The sequence below is a fragment of the Porites lutea genome, chromosome 11 (genome assembly GCF_958299795.1).
Source record: "Porites lutea chromosome 11, jaPorLute2.1, whole genome shotgun sequence".
Taxonomy (NCBI): Eukaryota; Metazoa; Cnidaria; class Anthozoa; order Scleractinia; family Poritidae; genus Porites; species Porites lutea.
The window spans coordinates 26036453-26064446 of NC_133211.1; the positions used below are offsets into that span (position 1 = coordinate 26036453).

General features: G+C 38.4%; 1 protein-coding gene across 1 annotated transcript; it reads left to right on the forward strand.

Moving 5' to 3' along the window:
* The first annotated feature begins 7866 nt into the window (after window positions 1-7866).
* Window positions 7867-26308, forward strand: LOC140952550 (lethal(3)malignant brain tumor-like protein 4). Its single transcript, XM_073401976.1, has 16 exons — window positions 7867-8185; window positions 13322-13501; window positions 16304-16578; window positions 17325-17460; window positions 18117-18205; window positions 18578-18830; window positions 19319-19401; window positions 20787-21018; window positions 21246-21328; window positions 21599-21824; window positions 22316-22552; window positions 22899-22992; window positions 23572-23754; window positions 24247-24293; window positions 24978-25201; window positions 25723-26308. The coding sequence occupies exons 1-16, from the start codon at window positions 7936-7938 to the stop codon at window positions 25831-25833; spliced, it is 2703 nt and encodes a 900-aa protein (XP_073258077.1). The 5' UTR covers window positions 7867-7935; the 3' UTR covers window positions 25834-26308.
* Window positions 26309-27994: the final 1686 nt, after the last annotated feature.

The window sequence follows — 27994 nt, forward strand, 5'->3', positions numbered from 1 at the left end:
TTATGTAATTTCTGGTCATTATTTTACTTCATATATATTTCTGTGAATTCGTGATATCTCAATAAACCTGATGAAGACTGGTATTGGCCAGTCGAAATATTGCAACTTAACTCTATTTCACGTTGTTTGATCAGTCCCTGCAAAAGTCTTCTTGACTGTAACGTTTTTATTTTATCTATTTTGACTGATCACGATCTTTTTGGATCCGACGTTGAGCAAGACTGTTCGTACACGGTTTTTGCAGTGGTTTTTTTTACCTTAACTAAACACTCTCAGAATTTGGTTTCTTCGGAGCAACTCTAACGACGGAAGCTTGGTGTGCTTTTCAACCTACCATGTTTTTTTAAGAAATGATTATTATGGGGTGGCCTGCAAGCCGCACCCGGTGTTACGTTTAAAATACGGTGTTTTCTTGTCTTTAAGGGACAGACATAAGAAAAGTGAAGGGGAGGCGGAGTAAAAAAATACAAATTAAAAAGATAAATCCAGTCTGAGATAAATCCATACATAAAAATGTGCATGTAGTCGTCGCAATGGGAGAAAAAATACATGAGCTAAGGGGAAAAGAGAAAAAAAAAACACGCACACATTGCGAACGAAAAGAAAAATTTACTTGCAATTAGAAGCAGAAACTGCCCCAGCCCCCTTCGATTTTCTAATGGCCCTTGGGTCCCCTCCCCCGGTAAAAAACCTTATTATGGCGGAAGTGGGACAACTATGAAAGTCCTGCGTGACATCCCACGACACGACAAAAGTGTCCTACGGTATCCGTGTTGTGTCGGTTGTGTATCATTTCACTGAATTAGCTTACATGTAAATTATTCATATGCTGCTCGATAAAGGGCAGAAATATCATTGATGCAGTTGAGACTTTCTAGTTATTTTACTGTAATCAGTACTGCGTTACCCTGTGGAGCGGAAAACTGAGGCATCGAGAAAATAGTGGTATACCGGCTTGGCTTTCTAAAAATAAGGCGTTTAGGCTTAATTTCACGAAAGTCAACTGAAACTTCATCAGTTTTTCCAGCAGATTAGAATGTAAAACTCAGTAGACATCAAATCCGGGGGGGGGGGGGGGGTACTTCCTAGTAATACTAATGAGGATGTGCCGCTGAATGGTGTCGCATTTTCATGACTGCATTGACCAATAGTAGGGCTGCATTTTCAATTGAGGTCGCTTGAATTCATGGAGTCCCACATTTTCGGGATTTGGGGGGTCATAAAATTCAGGTAGGTAGGGATTTTAAAACACTGAGGGAAGATTTTTACTTCATTAAGTTTAACAAATGTGTCAATTTACTGCAATCTTCCAGGATGACCTAGTTAAAAGGCTTTACAAGTTGCATAAACAGAAAGTGAAAATTACATTTACCCAAAAGTCAGTAAAATGGGTCAGTATAGTTGGCTACTGAATAGGCTATAATGGGATAAGGGTTCTAAGGGGTAAACAGCACAAACCCAGCAAAAATTAACCCCCCCGGGCATCAAATATGTAAGACTTTAACCTGAATTTCATCCGATTACTTCGAGTCGTTATTACTCCCTCCGTACGACGTTACTGAGGCAGTAATAACGACCCGAAGTAATCGGATGAAATTCAAGCTAGTAAAACTCACGCTTAGACGGATTGTCTTCATTTACGTTTTGAGCCTCCGACTGCTCAAAGCTGAAGCGTGGTACAGCTCTGACGGATGAAGCACGTTATAAGTCTACGAAAAGGTATCCCAAATAGAAAGCCGACAAGACAATATTAATAATCGCGCCAGCCCTTCCCCGGTCTAATTCTCCCCATGTCGGCAACCAACAAACCATGCACGTGAAGAAGTTCGACATTTTCCCCTGTCAATGCAGCTAATCTAACTTAAATAAATCTCAGGCGGAAACACCCAAGGAAAAAATCATCTAGAAACTGAAACGAACACGTATCTTTTCACCCACACACCACACCCAATGGCTAAAAATATAATCGATATTAAAAATCGGACTGGAAAATATTTCTGCCTGCCTGCTCCGATACTGTTTTGCCTTTCGATTCTTGCAGTCCTGTTTGATTCAAATGAAACTGAGGTTAATAGTTTCTCTTGTACGAAAATTGTCAAAATTAACTGAACTATTAAATACTCACACTGAATTTGCCAATTCTTGTCTTGAGGTCCCTCGCTATTACAGATACCCCAATTCATTAAGGGACAGAAAAAAAAAAAACAGCAAAAATGACAGACGATTGACCGAAAAAAAAAAGAACAACCACAAGAGCAGCAAAAGAAATGAAAACTGACATCGCCACCGGGCGCAGTAGTTTAATACGTACTTGGAGCACTGTTTAAAGTCACTTCCGGACACCCAGGAGTCTTTCAGCGTATTCAGACATTTCGTTCATCTTGTATCATCGTTTTTAAGTGAATATTGGTTGAATTTACGAATCACTAGTGTTACGGGCGCGTCAGTCGAGTTGTAGCCGTAAAATCCCTCATATAGGCAAATACTGTTTGAAAGAAAACACTTTTCGCAAACCGCTATTCTGAGACTTTTGCTAATTATAAGTCCTCGCCGACCGAGATCACTAACTTTAGAGGCCCGGGCCTGTATCTCCTTCGAAATAATTATGAGATCTTTTATCCTCTCCGCGTGATTTCCACCAGTTCTTACTACCAGTATGTTTCCTCATAAAAAATGTAAGATTGACAATGAAGGGACAAGTCTTCAATATTTTCAACAGAACTTCGCTCTTCGTAACTGCACATTAATTCATGCGGCGGGTTGTAGTAATTCATATTTTTTGTCTGTATTAATTGGCGTTCTTTGTCGGTGCCTTTTTAGCTGTCATATTATGTCAGACACACTGAAACGGCGAAAAAAAAACCGTTGATTTTATGCATTTTAAAATTTGTTTCAACGAAAATGTTTTCAGTAGAAATTTCTTTTGTACAAAAAGAAATATAGAGAAAGCGAAAATTATGTTAGAGTAATGTTTTACAGCTGACTGAATCAGTAAAAGCGGCTCGAGAAAATATAATATTTTTTGAGTTCGAAGAAGCGCATCGCACTATTTTTCTGATGTTTGTCATGTCGGAAAAAGTCCCAAGACTTAAAGATCTCCTTCAAGACATTTTACCTGAATTACAACTAGAAAAAAAATACTCTACATTGAAAAATACTGAAAGGCGAAATGATGCCAAATCAATATTGTAATAGCCTCCTTAACAACAGAAAACGGAATATTAACGAGAGAAGACATATTTGCAACAAGGAAACATTTGAGCGATATCTGAAAGATGACCACCGCCGTAAGATGATTCATTTTTGCTGTGGTTTATATCCATTGTCGGGTCTTTTTCACCCGATCGCGCCCATCTTGTGACAAGATTATTTTTGGTTAACAAGCTATTCTTTTTTATGGTTAAAACCGAATAATTCACGAAGAGAAATTTACTAGTTACTGCTCTTAGTACTAAAATGAAAACTTTCCCTGGAAATCTATCGTTGTGGAAAACATAACGTGTCGCTATTGTAAAAACACTGTGGTTGTCTATTCTATAATCAAAACCATTATTCGCTCTTTGTGACGCAAAACGTGTTAATTGAAGGGTTCCCCAATCTTGCATACTTTTAGAATATCTAAAATCAACATTTCAAACGACATAAACGCACGACGAGTCACTGTCAAAAGGTTTACAAGGCACATGTTAAACGCGATCGCGAATTTGTTTGCATTCCTGTTTCGTCAAAGAGAATTTTTTTCTCGCTTTTTTCGCACGAAATTGAAAATTTTGGCATCGCGGAAAATTTCCGGTGGTTTTACATAATAAAAGCTTCAATCACGTGTGTCATTGTCCTATGGCATTTGATTGGCAGTTGGACGAACGGCGAGATATCCTATTGTTAGCTGTCAATTCATTTCTGCTGAGAGAACAAGTCTGGGCTTCACTTCACAACTGGTAAGGATTTCTAAATCCTCTTTCTTACCCCTTTTTCCTCTTACAATACCAAGAAATTCACCTAGGAAGGAGGGCAAACAATTTTCCTTCCATTTTCAAACGAATTTTGCTGTCTTTTCGGGGCTTTAAGCTGATTTTAAAAGTAAGTTTTCTTCCAAGTCCTCTCATGCAAAGCCATGACTGGTTTTAAGGGTGTCACATAATAATCCTGTTAAAACGGCCTTGTTCGGTTCCACATCTTTTTGCAAACAAGAAGGAAAGAGTCAGTAGATTTTCTCTTGTTACTGAAGCTTGGGTTTTGGGTGAAAAGATCGAAAACAGTCGTTTAAAACTTAGTGAAAACCAACATGGACTACAAGGAACCAACACAACAAGAATTCACATGGAAGCGAGGTCAAGTATTTCACACAGGAACACTGTACAGTTTGGCTTTTTGTCGCCGTAAATGACCCGCTAGAATCCCGAAAAACCTCTTCCTCGCCAGGCAAAGAAATAACCTTTTTGTTTTAAAAGTGTTCTAATCGAGCAAAATACATGAAAAGAGTGTTTCGATTGAGGAACACGTTTGAAACTTAAGGTTATTGAATATTCAAACACGCACCCGAAAACACCTCAAGCGTGGACTTGACGATTGCTGATAAAACTTGAAGTTTACGGTAAGATTGTTAGCGTAACGCGTTCTTCTCCTTGTAGAAATAACAAATCTCAGTATTTAGGGAGTTTTCGTTCCTTTTTTGATGGGAAAAAACTCGAGAAAAATCCAATTTGTTGTCCGAATTATGGTTAGTACAAACGATTTTTGGTACCCTGCGCGGGTTGTTACGAAAATAGAGTACAAATAACTGATTCCCCGAACTGAATCACTATTTTTCGCTTTTGCTCGTTCTACTTTTCATCGTTGATATTCCATGAAGTTTTATTTTTTTTTTTCTTAAGGCTGTCAAACAGCGATTGATTTTGGAGCGTGGAAATCGTCCGACCGCTGCTGTAAAGGTCGTTTTCCTATTAAAACTTTCTGTTTCTCCTCTGGTGGCCGTCTTGTTTTCGCTTCCAGCAGTGTCGGACGTGAAAAAGGATATGGCTACAACGCGGAAAGTCCTGTTCCCTCCTAGATTACCATGTTTCGGAATTTTAGTTGTCATGTCACCCTTTATTTTGTTCGAAACGATAGTTGATCCAGTTTTGCAAACTCAATCCAACAGTTTTGACTTGATCTGAAATTCATTAAATTTCTGCCCTCGAGCGATTTAACTGATGACGCACGCTTCACGCAATGCATTAATTTCTGAATTCGGAAAAAAAGAGAAGAGAAAGGTAATAAAAAAGAAATACTTTGTGAAGTTTCTTGCTGCCCGGGTGATGTTTTTGACACCAAAGCTGTCATGCGTCCAGAAGAAACGGTTATTTTTCGAGACTCATTTTTCTCGCCTTCAAGGTTAGAACGAAATATGTTTATTAACCGCGACTGAATGTTTCATGACACGGAACTCAATCGGGTCTTTCAGTGACAAATATAAATATATTTGGAATTTTAATCGCCTGTTCGATCTCTTAAAACCAGGGATATCAAATACAACTTTCCTTTCTGAAATTAATTGGCGGTGTTTATGTTTTACTTTGACGTTGCTTTTCCTTGAAACGGTATAGCGCTTCCAAAAAGGAAGTAGCCAAAAAATTAAATACTAAAAAAACTTTTGAAAAATTTATCTCATCAGTCTTCCGCGTTTAAGAAACTTTTCCGAGGAGTTGTAATTGCCTTTTAGGTTCGAGAGATTGCTTAAAAAGAATTTGTTTTATTTTTTGTCTAAAGAAGTGAACACATGCGTTGAACACAAAATCACGTGAGTTATACTGATTAACACCTGGCCTTGAAGGATATTCTTTACAATATCATTGTGTAAAAATGAAACTGATTTTGCGTCATCTACACGTTTTGTCTTAAAACATTTACTTCTGATAGCTATCAAAACAGATAATTAATTTTCAGCTTCTTTTATTTTGAATAAAGATGAAGAACATTTTTAAATCTTTGTTTGCTTCCAACATAATAAGACTTCAAAAAGCTAGAGACTTCTTTTAAACAAAGCAATGTTTTTAGTGCATTTTTATTTTCTTCTGCTCAGGACTTGCATCACTTATATTACAATGTAATATGTGAACCATGTTCAGGTGATTGGTGTTCACATAACAAATATTAAAGACATATGATAATGTCACCTTTTTTTCTTTTTTTGGTGGGGTGGGGGAAGTTAAAAAATTTTATCCATAATTGAGCAGAAATGATACTTCAAGTTAATCCTTGGCATTTAGTTCTGGTAAGTTTGTCAAACTTGCAATTAGACTTTTCAACTTATAACACTGTTTCTGGATCAGTTCAGCTTTGGAAAAAAAACCAAACAAAAATGTAGGTTGCATTCCAGAAAAAAATATTAGTAATAAATTAATTTGTAATGCAGAGGTAGTTGCATATATACTAAATTGGTTAAGTTTAATAGTTATATTATTGTGAAAGGTTTGAAACTGGGAGTCATTTCATTAGTAGGTTGAGTATGATCATCTGGGTAAAGTTATTTATTTATTGTTTACTATGTTAAACATGACCGTTTTAAACATGTTTGTTTTTAGGAATTAGTGAAAGTCACAGCAGGATGAATGGAACAGAAGCTGCTTTAGCCATTGCTTCAACAGTTACTGGAGAAAACTTTGAACCTCAGACTAAAAGGCAGAGAATGGAGAGTCATGGAGAAGAACAGATAATGAACTTCACTCAGACACTGATACCTCCTACAAGCATTGAAAATATTGAGTTAGGTAAGAAATAACAATAATAAAACCCCCAATATTTGAACCCCATATTAAAAGACATAGTACACCTTGTTTATTAAAGCTGGTTTACATGGTATGATTTTTTGGTCTTCTATTTAACAGCCGTTGATCTTTGTCTCATCATGCAACACTTCTCCCAAGCATAATTATTGCAAGGAGCATTGCATGGCAAGACAAAGAAATGGTCGGCCTGCTTTGAAACTGATTTTTAAACAAATTGTAAAAGAAAAAAACAAAACTTAGGCTGATTTCATAAAATCTGGTATGTCTGCTACAGTGTTCATTGTAGAGATTTTAGACTGATGTTTCATTTTGGTGATTTGGCTGAGAAAAACATCTCTTACTTCTTAGTTTTGGTTTTACCAAATAAAACAAGTCCATACTTACATCAAATTGATGTTTTAGTAAATGGGTGAAGACAATTTTCTTGATGCTGTCCACATCTACAGCTGTAGTGTCAGTTACAATTAAGCTGCTGTGGCACCAAAAAACAGTCCCTGATTCCTGTGGATTTTATGTAAGCCCGTAACCAAAGGTTTTGAATTTATTGTTTGCGTGCATACATAGTTGTTCCGATTGCCATTTTATCATACTCTACAAACTCTTATAGTATCAAAGTGCTTATGAAGTCATATCATGCTGACACCAATGTCCTCTTAAAAGTGACCGCTCTCATCGAGGCCATTATCTCAATCCTTGGTTTGAAAAGGCCTTCATACATGTATTATGCAACTTTTGACCATGTGATCTATAATACATGTAGGAATCAAAGAGTCATATTCATTCTCTGATTCATTATAGATCTGCTGGTTCAGCCTGAAAAATGCTGGACAAAATGTTGTGAAAGGGGTAGAGATAGAAAAATCTAGAATGCTCAATCAGGTTGCAGAATTTGTCACCACTGTCACCTTGACCCTTGACCCTGCAGTTTGGGTTCCCTCGAGGATGATGTGGAAAAAGGCTTACTGGATTTTACTCCTCTCTCTTTTTCTCTGGAAGTTTCTTTTCAGGAACCCTTTTAATTTTTCACAGTATTGTTCCCTATAAAATTTTATGTCTGATTGGCAAACTGTGATATTTTTAAAAATTTACAGTGGCAAGTGAAAGTTCCAAACCTTCTAATGAAGACGTCAAGTGTGTTGTCAGCCAGGCTCCAGCCGATCTACCCAGCATGGAAAGCATAACATCGACTAATGAAAAGTTGACCCATCAAGCTTTAAAAGATGAAGTCGTAAGATCACAGGATAAAAGTGATGTCATTAATGGACAACCACCAAATAACAATATAAGTGACAACAAGAGTGCTGACATAAAGTCAAAAGATGCTGCAGTGGAAGTGAAGAAGGAGAAGAAACCTACTTTAGAAGATGATGATCCATTTGCAGCTTTGGACTGGAAGGATGGTATTGCTACTTTGCCAGGTACCTTATTTACCACATATTGTCTATCACAAATTTACTAATTCACTATTTTTGAAAAGTAGAAGGTTGTCTAAGGCTGAGTAGATGGGGGACTAAGTTGAAAAGGTGTTTTTAGAGTTATCTTTTCCATTTTGCTTGAAGGCAGAGAACACATGTGGCAGTACGTGAGTCCCGGCTTCTAATAAAACCCCTAGAGCAGTATGAGGGAATTGTGAATCTGGAACCATCTTGTATCACACAGTTTTCTCACTTCCCTTCCTCTTTTCGAAAAATTTCCTCAGCTTACAGCCAAGTAATTATGTTATTTTTCTTTTCATCACAATTTGCCAGAATCTGTTTATTCAGTTAATGCATATATTATAGTAGTGTATATAAAAAAAACAATCAAAACAAATAATTAATTGGGTTTTGGAAAATTAATATATACTGCTTTTTAATGTCTAGGGTAAATATGCAAGTACTTTATTGCTTAAAATATCCACTTGATTAAAATCATAAAAAAGTAAAATTAGTTCAGCATGTTTGCAAAGATTTTTCAGGTTTCAAACATCAAAAAATAAAAGATAAGATAAAGTACACATGTTGAGTTTTAAGCTCAAAACGTTTTTCAAAATCATGATTGTGTGATTAGTGCATGGGCTGTAAAATGTCATGATTTCATATTCATACTCTCATACCCCTTGGCTAATCAGAGTATGTGTTTAATTTTAGTTATTTTATAAATAGATGATATTCATGTACTTTTCGAGTGAAATATTTTTGAACATGAGAAGAGGAATTTTGTATCTCCAAGCAGCCATGTTCTATTTATTATATGAACACCACTGAAATACCAAGCCATTTCACTTGAACATTTTTTTAACTGCAAAAGGGGCAATTTATCACGTAGCCATTAAGCAACAGTGATCTTGACTTACACACATGTGAAGATAACATGTTATCTTCATGTGTGAAGATACCATAAAATTCCAAAAATAAGCCCCGGGGCTTATATTTTTCAAAGGCCCTTTTTGAGGGGCTTATTTTTGGAGGGGCTTATATTTGGAGGGACTTATCTACGTAGGGAAATTTGCGTCTCAAAATCGATTGGGCTAGCCTTATAGTTGGACGTAAATTTACCGTTTTTGCTTTGTTTTACCTTGTATTTTAGGGCAATTTTCCAATTTCAAGCCCCCATGGGGCTTATATTTGGAGGGGCGATTTAATGGAGCGTTTTTTACATTACCGGTTTAAGGTGACTCGACCCAGTTTTTTTGGGGGGGTACCATCCTACTTTGAAGCTCTCTGGTATCCCCACCTTTACTTTTATCGTAAGTCTAACACATAGAATGGATAACATATAGATCAATCTACAATATAACATAAAATTTTTGGCGATCGGAGTAAATGTCACGTGGTTATAATGTCACGCCCCTTTGAGGTCTGAGTCGAAAATCTGCTGTCGCCGGCATTTTTTCGTGAAAATCTCTCGGCTACACATAGTGCGCACTAGTGCCTTGCGCTGAACAGAGTTTCACCAAAATTGCAAAGACCCAATCCGAGAAATTCAGCGGTTTCCAAATTTAGGTCATAATTTATGCAAAAATGATAAGCAAACTTTACACGGATTATATCTAATAAACTATGAGATTCATCTCTTTATTTTGGGCATCGTTATAACAGATGGGTCCTTGCAAGTCAGCAAAACGCTTTACGGCCTTGTAAATGCGCGCGATTTCGAGCAAAGCAAACATATAGAAATTATAGTTTTCGCTATTTGTTGACGTTTGTCAGCGTTTAAGAGTCCTTCTCACCAAAAAAGCATTTTCTTAAAAATTCGTAGTTTTTTTTCCTTCAAATTTTTTCAGGGCCACAATTGATTAACTAACTACCCGGACTCTGAATTTCATGGTCATTGAAAAACTGTGACATTATCTTCTATAAGCCCAAACTTGAGTAAACATTGAAGATTTTTAGTGTTTTGGCTGAGTTTGTGCTTTGGGAGTTGTCTATTGTTTCTAGTCTGTCATTATACAGCATTCTTGTTCAGCACGCGTGCAATGACCACGCTTGGCTGACTTCCGAATGCTCACCAAGATATTCCCGTCACGAGTTGGTTTAATTATTGGCTTGCATTAAACCTATGAAAAAATGATATTTTTTTAATAGTAAGTAGATTTAGTGTGTAGCACTTCTTGATTATTTTGCAAAGGCACAAGAAGCACGAGAATTGATTAAAAATTGTGAGTTAAACCTCTATGTATCACGCGATGGCCTGTCTCACTGTACCAAAATTATTATATCTCGGTGAGCATTCGGAAGTCAGCCAAGCGCGGTCATTGCACGCGTGCTGAACAAGAATGCTGTATCATGACAGACTAGAAACAATAGACAATTCCCAAGGCACAAACTCAGCCAAAACGCTAAAAATCTTCAATGTTTACTCAAGTTTGGGCTTATAGAAGATAATGTCACAGTTTTTCAATGACCATGAAATTCAGAGTCCGGGTAGTTAGTTAATCAATTATGGCCCTGAAAAAATTTAAAGGAAAAAAAACTACGAATTTTTAAGAAAATGCTTTTTTGGTGAGAAGGCCTCTTAAACGCTGACAAACGTCAACAAATAGCGAAAACTATAATTTCTATATGTTTGCTTTGCTTGAAATCGCGCGCATTTACAAGGCCGTAAAGCGGTTTGCTGACTTGCAAGGACCCATTTGTTATAACGATGCCCAAAATAAAGAGATGAATCTCATAGTTTATTAGATATAATCCGTGTAAAGTTTGCTTATCATTTTCGCAAAAATTATGACCTAAATTTGGAAACCGCTGAATTTCTCGAATTGGGTCTTTGCGATTTTGGTGAAACTCTGTTCAGCGCAAGGCACTAATGCGCACTATGTGTAGCCGAGAGATTTTCACGAAAAAATGGCGGCAACAGCAGATTTTCGACTCAGACCTCAAAGGGGCGTGGCATTATAACCACGTGACATTTACTCCGATCGCCAAAAATTTTATGTTATATTGTAGATTGATCTATATGTTACCCATTCTATGTGTTAGACTTACGATAAAAGTAAAGGTGGGGATACCAGAGAGCTTCAAAGTAGGATGGTACCCCCCCAAAAAAACTGGGTCGAGTCACCTTAAGGGGGCTTATATTTGGAGGGGCTTATTTTCGGAATTTTACGGTATTATGTTCTCATGCAAAAGCTCACCTGGTATTTTGTTGGTGGTTATATAATATAAAAATAAATAATATCATATGTTGCAATAATTAGCAATAATTTGATAAGGTTGAGTATGAGTCTAGGAGGGTGTAATCAGCTGGGGCGGATAACACTCTCCGAGATCTGCATACGTATACAGATCATACAAAAGGCAAACCCAATATTGCTTTATTATAATCTCCTAGTTGAAAAACAAGCTAAATAATGCTTACCCTGATTGATGTTAAGTTTAATTCTGTCTTCATTTGCCTGTTTTCTCTGCAAGTTAAGGATATTAAGATATGTGTAGTCTGGTAGATATTCTTCGAAATAGCAGATGTCATCCTTCGAGATGTATTCTTGCTGTTCTTGCTTTGTGTTAAGGCAAAAGTCTCTTCTTTGCAAAATTTGTGAAATGCTCAGCCATTTTCTGCTACCCTACCAAAACAACACAACCTCGTCCCAGGGTTTCTCAGTTTCCATCGCTTAATTAATTTTTTGGTTATTTCCCCGTACAGTTTTGACATCATTTTCCAGATATCGCAACAAAGGATCTTCCAAATTTGTTCAACAGTAGTTCATGATCACTGAAGAATTAGTTGTGGGATTTCAATCAATCACAAGGCTGTGCTCTAAGGAAAATTGAAGGGAGCCCAGTGGTCTGAAACTGTAAAATCTAGGGTGCCCAGCATAAGATTTGTATGAAAAATCTAAGATTTTCTAGTTGCCCGAGGGCAAAAGTTAGGCACCAGGGGCCACCAGGAGCCCTGAATCAAGTATTCTGAAGGAAAAACAAGATACGACATATTATTTGGTACAAGTTAACATTTTTAGAGAGGGCATATTGCATGCACTCTTTGTGTGCTGCTCTTTGTTTAAACCTAGTGCTGCCTAACAAGTCCTGGTCATTGACCCATACGGGGAAGTGACATGCAAAATATATTACTGGTATGAATGCTCACTCCTCTGACACAGCAGCCTGGCTTTCTTTTACTCTCTTTTCTGGAATGCTGGCATCCTTAATATTATAGAACAAGTGGAACGTTTGTGTTAAATTTACCAGACAGTCATGGTAAACAATGACTGATCACTCCCAGTATTATAATATATGTATGTAATGTAGTTAATTTTTTATCTCAGGTAATTTTTATTTTTCTTTTGTTTAAACTTCATTAGCATACATTATCATACCCAAAAACAAAAGAAAAATTAAAATCACCTGAGATAAAAAATTAACTACAACATATATATATATATCTTTGGGAGTACGGTAAATGATCGATTATTAGCGCCGCGGTGCTTATTTCATTTTCCCTGATTACGTGCGACACTTATACGACAGCGGCACTTATTCGAGAGCTGCGCTTATTTCAGCTACGGGTAAAACACTGAGTGGAATATAGAGAGAATTAAGTGAGGTGCACGCTAGGTATGCGCAATTTAATATAAATAATATTACGTACACCTTGAACGGCAAGATCACTTATTCGAGAGTGGCGCTTTTTCCAGTAGTGGCACTTAATCAATCATTTACAGTATCTATAATTTCTACATTGTAAATTCTTAGCTTTTAGAAAATAGAATGGAATTATATAATAACAGCCAAAAAGATGGTTTTATGTGAGAAAAACTGCTGAGATCTACAGCTGTACAAAGGTGGAACAAAAATCTTAGTCACTCAAGGCAGGATGACAGGTTAACGAAATAGTACCCATGCAAGTGTGCATACCTGGGTCTCACTGTGTCTGCTTGCAGTAGTTGACTCATTATTAAAGCTCAGGGATTAAAAACACAATTTTGACACATATCTATCATTGATTAAACACACAATCATAAATAAACTATTACGTTGTTATATCATGATGGCTAATTGTTTTAATTCAGCTAGATTTTTTCATAAATAATAGAAAAAACATTTTCTCTACATTCACCTCTCTCTCATTTACAGGGAGTAACTTAAAGTTCAAGCTAACTGAGTTTGGCACACTGGAAATAATCAGCACAGTGGAAACAGAGAAAGGAGAAATAACCTGGAGCACTCAAACTGAACATCGTAAATCCGCCAGTGAGGAGACTAATGATACTGTTACCAAGGAAACAGCTACTACTGCCAGTAAAAAGGACAAAGGTATGTAGGAATTTACTTTTAACCCTCGACTAACCCTTGAATTCTGATCATTGTCAGATTTCATATTGTAGGGGACTCCAGGTAATGATAATTCCATATACATGTACATGTATTATGGAAAGTTCAAAACAAGACCTTCATTGTCAGAAGGAGCATACCAAGCTTTACAAAGCTTTACTTTTGGTGTTAATTATCAAGCCAATATTGAGCAAGATAGATCCATTTAATGACTTGAAAAATTGACCTTGTGGGAGAAAGAACTTATAAAGTTTATATGCCAATCAGCTGGAGAGACTAATTTTAGAAGTGGGGATGTAAAGGTTCAAAAAGTCAAAGTGAAAGTTAAGGAGGCAGTGTCACTTGGAAAGCCATAAATTATATCGCAAACAAGCCATAATTTAGCATGATCGATAGAGGAAAAGGGAGTGTAGTATGTTCTTGACTTTGGGCCCAGTTTTAGTTCTTTTTAACCAGTTTGAAAATGGTTCAACTACATTGTAGCTTTAAACGGTGTTTTTCTAGCAAAATCCCAGGGGTAAATGTGGGTAAAGGGTGCAAACATAAAGAATTTACATCATTAGACTGATCTCCAATTGTGTTGCAGGAGAATATTTTGAAAGATGCTCCACATCTGAATATAAAATAGTCATATACTCTACCGAACATTTTCTGGAGAATTATGTGTAGTAAACGGAGAATTCTCCGATCTCCGATGCCTAATGAACACCCTGGGGTAGGGGAGGGGTGGGTACATGTAAGCACCTCCTGATCCATAACTTGAAAAATGAGCATCTAATAAGAGTGAATAAAATGTCACCCAAAAATTAATAGCAAGGCATGTGTTTGAATGCTTCAAAATGAGAAGAGAGAAGGAAGACAAAAAGTAGCTCAAAACATGTGTCTGTGTGTATGCAATTATCTCTATTTGTAATAAGTTAAGTTATGTATAGTGTAAAAAATAGTGTAGCATATATTGTAATATTTTTAATTATTTGGAAAACTGCTGATGTGTCAGCTGGTACAAGACCCCAAATCAAATTTGTCTATTGTTTATAGTCTATTGTCCATTTGGACATGTATAGGATTGGTGCTGAAGTTACAAAATGTGGCCATTCCCTTATCGTAACTTTGCCCCATTTACTGGGGATAAACAAGACTCTAACAAACTATGGCTCAAATCAGCAAATTTGACTGAGATTAAAGTGATTTAATATTCTGCTCTTACATTCACTCAACACATTGGGCGTGTGGGAGCTACTCTCACAACTTGGACAGAAACTATAGTTATGTACTGAATCCTCTGTACTATGATTGGTTCAATTTAACATTCAATGCCACAGTAAGGTCATTCAAGGTGTAGTCCATCACAGTGTCTGGAATATCTTAAAAATCAAATGGAAATTGTCTTCTCTTGTTGTTGACCTATTTCTATAACAACAAAACATTAACAAAGTCTGTGACACCTTATACACAACACTGCTAGTAAGAGGTATGGCGGGGGGGGGGGGGGGGAGTATTAAATATTGCTTTACGGTATGTCTGAGGAACTTGAAGTTTAAGAATACTGGATAACTCTTTAAAAATAATCATCAGAAAGTTTGTGACATCATTCAGATGAATTGTATAGGCCAAAATTTGTGCCTCCATGCCAGGACGTGTACGAGAGAAATGGCCAGATTTTGTAACTTTCACTGGGCCTGTCTTGGGATGACGAATATCTTGTGTAAGCAGTCTTTCAAAAAGAATGTTTATTTAGCCATTCTTGTTTGAGTAAAGTAAAATACCCTTCATAGTTCAGATACACCAAAAGCCATAACTGGTTCAAAATTGTTTGGGTGAAGTAAAATACCCTGCCAAGTATAGAGGCACTAAAAACCATAAAGTAATATACCCTGCCACTACAGAGAGGCTAAAAACCATTACTAGCTCAACCTGTTTGGGTAAAGTAAAAAACCTTGCCAAGTACAGAGAGGCTGAAAGCTATATCCGGTTCAACCTGTTAATGGGGAAGGTAAAGTACCCTGTAACGTACAGATCGAGAGGCTAAAAACTATACCCACTCCATAAAAACTGGTTCAACCTGTGTGCAAAACAAAAGTCTCAAAGATATAACTGGTTGAACAGCATGCCACTGTAACCTTTCTATCCTCCTGGAATGTATTTTTCTTATTCTGTGAATGAAATGATTATACTATACTTGTCGAGTTTTCACTACAGAAATGATCTATCCTTTGGAGATATTGGTTCTGTGTTCATTTTAGGTTTTTTTAATTATTGAATCCTTGGGTTTGATTCTTTAACTGGGTGGCTTTCAATCATAATATCTTCCTTGTCCAGGCACCTCATGTCTTCAAATGCAAGGCAAGACTCACTGAAATCAAATGTTTGATTCAGTGTAGTCTGTATAAACTTTTAAAACTATTATGTCCCTCGGTTTTTGTTTGAAACAGTTACGTTCAACGTTAAAAAACTGTTGCCAAGATGCTTTCTCTCTGGTTCTTATAGTATCCCGTTTTTGTGTCGCCTAATGCAAGAGAATCCAAGACAGTCTTGTCTGGCGGGATTTCTCGCCGTGGATTCCGGTTTACAGGTACTGGATTCTGAATTCTTTGTCAGTGGAACTTGGAATCCGGATTCCAATGTTCAGTGGGATACCGGATTGCTTGAGCTGTATTCCGAATTCCAAAGCCTAGGATTCTGGATTGTGCAGCAAAAATTTTCCGGATTCCAGAATCTGCATTCCCTTACATAAGGCGATTTCTGCGTGTCTCTAACGTTCAATACGTTTGCTATTTGGACTAGTGTCTCCCAAGAAGTCGAAGACAGCGAATGGTCCCCCAGACACTAATGATATACTGTGCTGTGAGGTGTGTGGAAAGTATGGACTGCGTCAGGAATTCTCAGCGTCGGGTCGATTCTGTAGCTTGTCATGTGTGGGTGTCTACACAGGCAGAAGAAACAAAGGCAGAGAGTTTGTACGGAAGGTCAAAACTTCAGATGGCAAGATTGTGAAAAAGAAGAAGAAAGGAAAAGGAAAGAAAATGGGAATGGCAGAAAAACTAGCCACGACAGCTTATGTAAGTAAGCTTCTTTAGTTATATCCTTGCAAAAACGTCTAGCAGTCCCTAGCGATTGTCAGACTACCATCACGTGTCCTGTCTAGCGGACAGTTAATTGGAGCACGATAAAGAAAAAATCGCGGTTGGGCCAAGAGAATAAGCGCCGAAGTCGCGAATTTTTCTCGCGCTCCAACGAAACGTCCAGCTTCTTAAGTGTTAAAAGCCTTAAAGCGCTAGAATTGAAATAAATTTTAAAAGGCCTTGAGAGTTTCATATGGGATGTGCATGTAGAATGAAAACACTTCACATTTGTTTGTCTTTCACTGGTACGCTTTGGTTTGACTGAAAAAGTTGGAGCCTCTTTCCTAGTTAATCAGTGGATACTGTCAAGTGTTTTCCCGCCTTTACGCCGGCTACAGCGGTTCTGATTGGAATGTTTGTGGTGGTTTATTGGCTAGTGTTAAAGATCAGTAATGGTTTAAGGAACTAAACAAAAACACCTGTAGACGTGTTTGATTTGCCTATATAGGTACGTATATAACCTTAAGTCTATTTCACCTCGAATTTCAGAGTAGCTACAGAACGTTTGATACCACGCAAATTACAGTTTGTACGGCGATTAGTAAACATATTCCTCATTTTTGGGTCGGATACGGACTGAAAAATAGGCCCTTGTAGACTAATATTAAAAAATTTTGAATGCGCTTGTTATGTAACGCAGACATTTCAACCTCAGTCTCACTGATTTGTTTTGGTTTTCACAGGATACCGCAGCAGTACCTCAAGATCTTCCTTATATGGGCAAATTTAAATTGAAAAGTAAAGGAGAAAAGCACAAAATAAAAGCAGCCAAACAGCAAATTACCATAGAACCATCCAACCTGATGAACGGAGAGGACGGTTAGTTTACTCAATGTTCTTTCTCTCTCTCTCTCTCTTCTTTTATTTGGCGGATTTCTCCTTTTGAGGACTGGCCGTGAGAAGTGCGCTCACTGAATAATTCGTTGAAAACTGTGATGGTGACGATGATTGTTGCAAGACAAGTAAAAAAGGAAATAGCTGCAATTGTTTATGATTTTCCTAACCCAAGTTAGAGAAAAAACTGGCCCTAGTTGTTTGAAGGGTGGATAACGCTATCCACCGGATAAATTTCTATTTAGTAGATAGCGGAATTGGTTTTCCTAATACCTATCCGCTGGATAGTACCCCGGGTGCCATAGGTTTCTTTTTCTTTCCTAACTCCTGTTAGTTCGTTGTGAAGCTGCGAATGTTCGCACGGGCTATTTTATCCTAGGTATTTCGAGAACGGACCTCTTGAGATTGGGTAGCTGGAGTGATATATCCGGTGATCATGAACAGCGCTATCCAAAGTTTGAACAACCGGGGCCATGCATTTTTATTGACTGCATTTCAAAGTGGGAAAAAAACGTTTTTTCTTTGCCTTGGATAAAGGATACACTGAATTGAAATATTCGCAGCCCTAACTGACTTGTCAGTGCTTCTCAGGGTAAAATGTCTGGTATAAGACCTTAATATGCCATTGTATTCTTGTTTAGTTCCTTATGATTCTACCAAACCGTTTGTGTGGTCGGAATACTTGACAGCTTGTGGCGCTAAAGCAGTTCCAAACATCGTGTTTAAACAGGTCAGTACTGCAAACAATATTAACAACACTGCAACAATTCTTCTTTATTGAATTTATTACATGCATTGGTTGCCAAAATTAACAGGAAAAAATGAATGCTGTTCGCCTGGTTTTGTGACGAGAAAACTGAAGTACGAACTCGCTTCACAGAACCAGTTAATGAGGTTCTCTTTAATTTCTTGACTTGACAACAACTAGACGAGTTTGAAACTTTGATTCAGCTCACCGTATTGATAATGGTAATAAGACTGAGTGGGGTCCAATTCGGTCTGTAATCACACGTCTAAAAATCTAAAGGCCTCTAATGATAAAAATGGCAACAAATATTAAAACTCTCCCGCGGACATGGCATATTTGTCTTTACCTTTTTAGGAGAACCCATCACTAGATGTATTTCCAAAGCCAAACCACTCGTTTAAGAAAGACTACAAACTGGAGTGCGTCGACCCTAAACACCCGTCTTACCTCTGTGTGTGTACGATCGTCAAAGTCAAGGGAGCAAGACTGAGGCTGCACTTTGATGGCTGGTCTGAGAGTTACGACTTCTGGACAAACTGGGATTCACCATTCATCTTTCCTATGGGCTGGTGTGAGAAGAACGGACAAGTCTTGCATCCTCCAAGAAGTAAGTTCTTATAGTCGGTAACCTTACTCGCGACTTTTACTTTATGTATTTTTCATAGGGGCGTTAGCCTTAAAAAACCCATCATGGACGATCTGCACTGAATTCTCGGTGAACTCAAAACAAAACTCGACGAGATTTCCAAATATGATTTAATTAAAACGCTGAAAAACAAATAGTACCATTTAAGAGTGCTGGTAAAGACGTCTAATTGAATGGTCACACCCATTTCAGTGAAATGTTTTTAAACAGACGTCTGGAGTTGGTTCGTACCACTCTTTAGTTATTTTCTTTCGATTGACTCCCTTGAAGACAAACATCTCTCTAAGATTAGACACTTATATAAAGGCCGGTCCAAACGGTCTCAGACCGCCCCCCCCCCCCCCCCACAATAAACTTGTCTCACCCTCCCACAGTTTACTCTGCTTTTAGTGTTACGCATGTCCATGCCAATTTCAAAACCTTTCTTTTTTGTTTACCTCTATCTGCAGGTTTCGCTAAGCAGGAATTTTACTGGGACAAATATCTGAAGAAATGCGGCGCCAAAGCCGCTCCTGAACATCTTTTTAAAGAGGTATGTTGAGTTCTTTGTGAATCCTTTTGAGTTTGCAATCCTTGTGAATACTTTCGTTGACAGCCAGGCCCCAGTTGTTCCACTGGACATGTCTCTATCCGGTGCATCTGAACGAATTTTTTTTCAATGTGTAGTTCCAGAAAATATCCATACCCCCCGCCCACCACCCCACGGAGGGCACTTTTGCTAAAGACCTCCTACCCCCCTCCTGGAATTTCCATTCCAGGGGGTGCTTGTCATATCCCCCATCTTGGAATCTCCGTAATTATTCAGCTTGGTTGGGTGCCCTCGGAAAGAATATTTTTGTCAAAAATGTTGTTGCACTATATTATTATGTGAAAGATAATTTTTTTCTGCGATAAATGAGAAAAAAATCTTTTCACTCATGTTAATACGGTGTCTAATAATCTCAAGGACGTTATTAGCTTATAATTAACCAAACAGGCGATATACCTTACACTACTGACTACACGAATAATGTCACCTGCAAAAGAACCTGTTACATTGAAACTAAACACCATGTGAACTTTTATTACTTCATTTCAGTTAGAACATGTTGCAAGAAGGCTTAGAACACCACCAAATTACTGTGAATCAAATGTGTAATAAAGCAACAGCTAGATAACCGGAAGTTTATTCATAAACCGATGCCAATTGTATTAAAAAAAAACATGGCGTAAGCCATGAAAAAAGCATGTAGCCGACCGTAGATTAAAGATGATCAATGCAAACAATAATACTTGTTTTGAAACAGCGGTAACAGTAAAATAACTGATAGCTTGGTGAACAGAGAAACTGTTATTTATTACTCACCAATCTTACTCAGACCCCCCGGATAAAACCTCTGTAAGCAACCCCCACTCCCTCGGAAAATGCCTCGTTTGGGACCCCCCCCCCCCCCTCCCCTCGAAATTTCCGTTGTTCTCCGTATGGGGGGTATGGATATTTTCTGGAACTACACAATACTTATCCATTTGATAATGATTTATCCTGTGGATAGGCTTCGCACTTTTTGAACAACTAGACTCAGTTCTAGTCACCTTCTCGATTAAAAACCGCCATTAGAAATGACACTAAAACTCGATCGAGTTAGTGAGAGGAAACTGTTCTGCACGGTAAAAAAAAAGGTGCAAAACAGTCTGTGATGTCATTCATCGTACAACCTTCTGGCCCTTATTATAGCTCTCTCATGTACTAGAGGATGGCCAAATTTTTAATTGTCTCATAAGAAAGAAGCTCAAATTTCGGAGTATGTATGAATTTAAAGGCAATGTGCTTGGTACAGGGGCCGTGCGCGGGTGCGAGGATTAATGCAAGCAAATTGGGCATTATAATGGTTACTTTGAAGAGTTTCCTTCCATTAAACGTAAACATTCACTACCCAGGTTCAACCAACCTCGCACGGATTCAAAGTTGGCATGAAGCTGGAAGCTGTAGATCGCAAGAATCCGGATCTTATCTGTGTTGCCACGGTAACAAACGTGATTGGCAATCATTTCTTGGTTCACTTTGATGAGTGGGATGACTCCTATGATTACTGGTGTCAGGATGACTGCCCATACATCCACCCAGTGGGGTGGTGTGCCGAGAATGGCAAGAAACTTAATCCACCAAACGGTAGGTGATTATCTTGTTCCCAAACTAAAATGTCTTGGCCTATCACTTCTTTTCTCAATAAGTGTTGGGGGCACCCAGGCTCGTAAGCGTTGTTTAGTAAAAGAACGACAGAAGCCAGTCAGAACTAGGGCTTCCTCTGTTTAGGGAGTCTGCTGCCAGAGATCCTACTACATTGATTGTGATCCTGCCGATTGCTTTTTCAACTATAATTTTTTTTTGTTTTCTAGATGATGAAGTTTACACGTTTCAGTGGGAGGAGTATCTCAGGAACACTGGCACCGTGGCTGCCTCTCCGGATCTCTTCAAAAAGGTCAGCTGAATGTCTAAATACCTGAAACCCCCCATCTAGGCCAAATAAAAAAAGAATAAAAAGGTAAACAGTACATAAACACCGGTTTTATAAATTTTGTTTTTTCTTAAATTTGCTTTGAACATATCTACTGGAAGAGGAATGAAGCCTTGTGTGAAGGTAGAGGGAACGGCCGCTTTCATATACATTAATTATATCTGGCTGCAAATTGAGGCGATCGTGGCGACGTTTTTCGCCTCCCCTCTCAGCTATCCTCATTGTTTGTTCCAGCGTCCCAAGCCGAGTTTTAAGCCTCTGGAAAAGCTGGAAGCTGTGGACAAAAGGAACCCTTCCTTGGTGCGCGCCGCTCAAGTAGCAGCCGTGGAGGAGTACAGAGTCAAGGTGCATTTTGACGGCTGGGATGACATCTATGATGACTGGTTTGATGCAGACTCTTTTGACTTGCATCCGGTGGGCTGGTGTGAGAAAACAGGACATGCGTTGGAACCCCCTCTCAGTAAGTATGCCGAGCAACGTTGCGCGCTCTACCGCTTCGCGGCTCTTCTAAAGCTCTATTCATACTAGACTGCATAGCTGGCGGAAGGGATTGTTTTGTGCGGAGTACTTTCTTGGCGGTGGAACCGCGAGAGTTTCTCGCGAATTTAGTTTAAGATCAAGTATTCTGTACTTCTGCGAGCGAGGTTGATTTGCGCGGGAGTGTTACCAGAGAAACCAAAAAGTCTGTACACCTACCGTATTTACTCGCTAAACGACGAACTGTTTGCGTGACGATCAATTACTGTCCTCTCTGAAGTCTCCACTCCACTCCACAAAAGATATTTGTGTTTTACATCATAATTCCAAATGATAAACCTTAGTTGTTGTCAGTGATTGAAGAAATTTCCGATTTTGAAATGAACGTCGCATCCGCGGAAACGTTGCGGCCTTTAATCAAGTAAATACGGTACTCACTACCCAGTAAATTGATGTTTTTGGTTTTGTTTTTAGCAACACGGGAGAAGATCTCCAGCGCTGCCTGTCCGACCCCTGGGTGTAAAGGTATCGGCCACGTGAAGGGTGCTAAGTACTCCACGCATCACAGTACGTTTGGCTGTCCTTACTCACTGCAGAACCTTAACAAAGACTCCTGTCTTGTGGATCGGCTCTCTAACAATTCCATGACTGAGGAATCCGACTGGTCGTACGCATCTAAACAGAAATCTGGCGCAGTTAAAGAAGTTAAACGTAAGTCATCATTGTTTCAGCCGCAAGGTGTGGTGTCTGGGGACTCGTCTGCGGTCTAACAACCCTAAACTCTTATTTGAGTTTAGAATCGCCTTGATGCTAACTCTAATTTCCTTCAAATGTGTTAAAGAACGAAAGTGTCTACTTTTCATTTTACTTTTCATGACAAATCTTTTGAATATGTCGTTCCTCCTCTGATGATCTTAGAATTATAGGAAGTCGCCGTTTTCAGAAGTCAAATTTAAATTCTAGGAAAAACAAGTTGCTTTTTAGTGTTCAAAGTCCTTCATTCTTTATGACGTCTGGTAAACCTGTTTTACTGTCTCCTTTGTTCCCTTCATTTTAGCTGAACCTCCCAGTCCAACTGTAGACGGCGTCTGTCCCACCCCGGGATGTGATGGCATGGGTCACGTGACTGGACACTGGAAGACGCATTACACGTAAGTTGCTTTCCCCATAAAACTACTGTGAATTTCAATTTCCATTGTTGCATCAAATACCAGCAAGGAAAATTGGCATAGTTGACGAACGGCTGGCAAAATTTTATCTATTTTTCAGGAGACGAACTTGACAGTGATTCCAGCGTATACCTTGTACTAAGCGCACACAATCATCAGAAAATCCCAAAATCCCATATTTTCTGTAAAATGCTTTTGGGTTTCGGCTTAATGCATGTACAGTTTTCGCTGTATAATTATTTTCATGTTGAGAGGTTACATGGGACATACGCCGCGATTTGTTATTTGCATGAAAAAGATTCCGAGGCAAAACTAGTCCCACTTTCCTTCAAATTGACATCGGACCGTTGTCTTTCAACCCGAATTCAGTGCGTCGTAATCTTTCCAGTTTCTCTTTCCCATCCGTGTCACTTGGGATTTTCTCGGCTGCTTACTATTAAGCCAAAAATGCCGACAATTTAGTACGGAAGCGCCACCTGTCTTTCTTTTGAATTCTACTAAGATGTTCTTTGCCGAATATTTTACTCATAAATCATTATTTATTTGATTGGTTTAAATTAGTTTGTCGGGTTGCCCAAATAACGAAGCAAACTTCTCCAAGATTTTCACAAAACAAGCGTCCAAGTCTCCTGTGAACAAGAAGACATCGCAACTTTCCCCTACTGGACTCATTCCCCCCTCGGCCAGCGGATCACTGAAGGTTCCTGTGGGTGGCAGCATCATATCTACACGGAGCTCCTCCAGGTATAAAACCGGTTTTACTGCTTAAAACTTTTTTAATTCCTTACTATACTATATTAGTAGACGATCCTTTTTAAGCACCAAGTATCTCTATCCCTTGTTTTGACAATCCATGCGTTCTTGGTTCGCAACCACGTTCTAAGATGTCCATCCATGCTAGGTTTGTTAAAACAATGCCATACTTTTTACGCCGAACAGGCAGGAAAATAGAGTTTATTTCCCAGAGGTAGAAGCACTCATGTTCTGCTTGATCACCATCAAGGTCGTAGTTTGTTGCCGCCATCTTCGCGGATCATTATCGTCTAAGCCAGGAGCCTATCAAATTTGATGGGCTCCTGTCTAAGCTTTATTTTCTACAAGTTTGAAATTACCAGCAAATCACTCAATAAAACAAATCTTCTCTTTTCTTGCTTCTCATATTGTGTTTCTGACTGCGGTACAGCTTCTGTTCCACTGTCTCCTGAGGGTTGCTTTTTTTTTACCCTTTTTTTCTAGGAAAGGTTTCACGAAAGATGACAAACATCTTGTGAGTCATTACAGATGTAAGTAGTGTTTTGCTTATGTTATCCTTCTAAACTTTTGTCTCTTTAGCACCATTTATTCGAACATTAGCTAGTACTGTATTTAGTGTATAATGCAATTGGCTCTCTTAACACTGAAATATTTACTGGAGAGTGATTTATTCGGTGGATAGCACCATCCAACTTTGAAATAACCCCGGGTGGGAGGCTCGGTGGACATAGCGTTAACTCTGTTTTAGCTTTTTTAAACTCAAGCGTTCCAAGTAAGGAGTACAGGTCCTGAGATTATTGAATCCTGGGAGCTAAAATCCTGCGCCCGGTTGTCCGAAGTCCCAGTATGGCTAATCCGAGGTTAAATCTTAAGCCGAGTTCCTGTTTCTTTTGTTCAAAGGAAATTTTTCTGTAAATTTTTTCTCTGCATTTTAGAAAGTCCAAAAATCAAATTGTAGGGGAAAAGAGTTAACTGGAATTTGCATCTTAAGAGTTCCGATCTGAATTCAAATTTGGCGCTTGTCCTGGGTTATCTTTGAGCAGCCCGGCCTGGGCCGTTTTCCGGCTGTAAACAGAGCATGTGGGTGCGGGAGCAGTCGTGGAAACTCTGGATTTGCGGGCGCTAATCGTCCCTCAAACAACTCGGCCCAGAGCAAAACCAGTTGATGCGACAGAAGCTTACCTGAGGACAAACTTGTATTTGTTTACTGACAGATGCTGACAAGGCGATCCAGCATAGCACTCCTTTCTCGTTCCCATGGCCCTTGGGAAGCCAGTTCTCAATGATGGGTCTTAGCGAGCTCAAGGCCGCCATTAACTTAGAGAATGACGGCGTGGCTTCTAGCGAAAGACAGCGAATCATGAAATGGACTATTGATGACGTGATGAGTCACGTGAGAACAATAAGCCCGGACCAGGCTAAGGTATTCGGCGAGCAGGTATGTACAACTCTTGAGAATAGTCTCATACTGAAAGAAAGACGTGTCACCAAAAAGGTTCAGACAAAGTAAACATAACATCCTAAGTGGATTTCCATTATCTCAACTACCGAATGAGGTAGACTAACGGACAAAAAGCTTCAGGCTTTCTTTTCGCATCTACGTAAGTTGCGTCTTATGATCTTCTTTTCATTTATTTCTTTATTTTGTTGTTCCCATAAATGATATTCACATATTCATCATTTCATGACTTCATCTCTTCTGGGTATATTACGAACCAATATTAATGACCAGCTCCCAGATGGCTTGCTGAGCAGGCTGTACTGGTTATAGCGCTGCACAAGTATCGCAGAGGTCAGAGTTCGAATCCCCGCAAGCCTGAATTTTTTCAGTCTTTCCTTTCGCTACTACATAGGTTGCGTTTTTAACTACGACAATCTTCTTGGTATTTGTTTAAACGGACTTTTATACTTATTACGCTTTCTTCTTAATGAACTAATGTTTTTTGATGTTTCTTTCAGCAAATTGACGGTGAAGCGTTTCTCCTTTTGACGCAGAATGATATGGTGAACATTCTCAAGCTGAAGCTTGGACCAGCACTTAAAATATTCAACACAATACCTAAACATTGATGCTGTGTGGGCAGGCGACGCAGTAGTATTACAACAGACATCTCGAGTCGTGCCGGATCAATTCAATTAACTTTTTTAAGTGTAAGTTACAAGTGTAGCTGTTGCTTTCTAGGTGTAGTAAACCAATGGCTTCGCTTGAAATTACATTTGAAAAAGCCGGTTTTATCGAGTTGTACCTTTCGTCAAAACTCTTTCAATCTTAACCCTTCCAAATTTTCGAGCGAAAAAATCTCTTCCGCCAAGTTTTTTAATCTTTCACCAATTAATATTGTGCCCCTAGCTCAAAGGCTTGAAAAATGCAAGAAATTTGTTTCTCACTATTCTGAAAAACTTATATAACTTAGAGATAAGCACTTTTTATGCAGCTGATAGGGCTCTCTGCCAATTGAACACTCCAGACCAGGATCAAAGGTAAAAGCTCTTGGCAAATTCATTCAGATATTCAAAGTCTAACTACAAAACATGACGTGAACCAAGATTTTTAAATCTTGGTTCACGTCATGTTTCTTAGACTAATTAAAATTAGTCTAAGAAGATTAAGTTATATTTCGTGTATGCATACATACAACGTCCTTTATTTAACACCAACGGTGACGTCAAAAGCCCGTAGCTTACACAGCGTCTGAATTCTTTGATGTGATATTTTCTGGGCCTACTCCGTGGCTGGCTGTTTGCTTTTGAAGAATTAAGACGGAATCCATCAGGAAATTGAGTAATTTTAATTTTTCAAAACCGTGTACCAGGATAATTTAAAGCATATCGCATTCTTTTTCGCATTTTTGAAAGGCTATAGATATAGTTAGTTAGCTGTAATAACACCGAAGACAATGAGTTATGGGAGCCTGAGAAAATGAATTTTAAATTTCACAGGAATTGTAAAAACGCAAGTAAAATTTCATGCGTAAGATTTCATTTTGGTCCATTTTGTGAAATAAGAAATTTATTTTCTCGGGCTCCTTAAAGTAATTTTTTTGTGTTATTACAGAGAACTAATTTCATCTATAACTCTCGAAAAAAGTGAAAAGGAATGTAATATGCTTTAAATCATACTGGTACAGGGTTTTTGTCCACTGACAATTAAAATTACTCATTTTCCTGATGGATTTCGTCTTTAAAATTTAATTTGTCGCGTTCGTCAGAACGCATCCTAATTTTGCTGTTCCTGTGGTACAAAGCCACAAATTTTCGAGGTGTCGCGGGTGACTGCCCATTGGCCACCCCTACTGATTTAAACAGGGGCGTCTCGGCCGGGAAACTGGACCCTTCGACTCGATTTCGTTTGCGTAAGTGACGAACGCGGATCCTTAGTCAGTGATTACTTCTAGTTTTGGATAGAGCCCTTTGTGTTGGGCGTAGAGGGACAAAAGTTTAACAAGTCACCCAATAATACACATGCACTAACCAATAGTAGAATTTTTCTAGTTTTAAGCTTCCATAATGACTTCTTCTTCTTCTTCTTAATTCGACAATTGAAGGTCTCAAGTTCTGGGTACCACCAAAAGGAAACCTTTCTGATTTTAATACACTTTGAATTACTTTTATTATAGTCTTTTGAATTGACAGTAAAATAATACTAACTTTGCATAGCAATGACAGATAAGTTGCTTCTCACCTTACTCCCCTAGAGTTTTTCGCTAAAAGATTATGAACCTGCAGTTAGAAATTAAGTGATCAGTGAGGTTGCTTAGTAACAACGTATCAATGGTACAACGAAAGTCTTTCTTTTGTCTGATTGGACGATGGAAGGCGGATGCCTTCGTGTAGTCGCCCTAAAGTCATGGTCTGTTTTTGTATAATTTGCTAAGGTACGTTTTCGTACGTGTTGGTTGATGTTGTTGTGTTAGCCAGAACTTGGGTCAAAGAAATAATACAATTGCGTCAAAATTTAGGATCCGTTTACAAATGAACTTAATATATTTGTCGTGGTGAATCTTGTACTAGCGAATGCAAACATTCTTAATTAGTTAGGATTATTATAATAAACTTGGTTTCTATTTATGCGTACACCAAAAAATACGAACAATTATCTAATTATTGTGATAAGGTTTAAGAATAGCCTCTTTGTACATATATTTTTGTAAAATCAATTTTAGCATAAGTAATAAAGAAATGAACAAGGGTTGTGCTGCATTGTTTACTTAGGAAATTAAATCCATCTAGC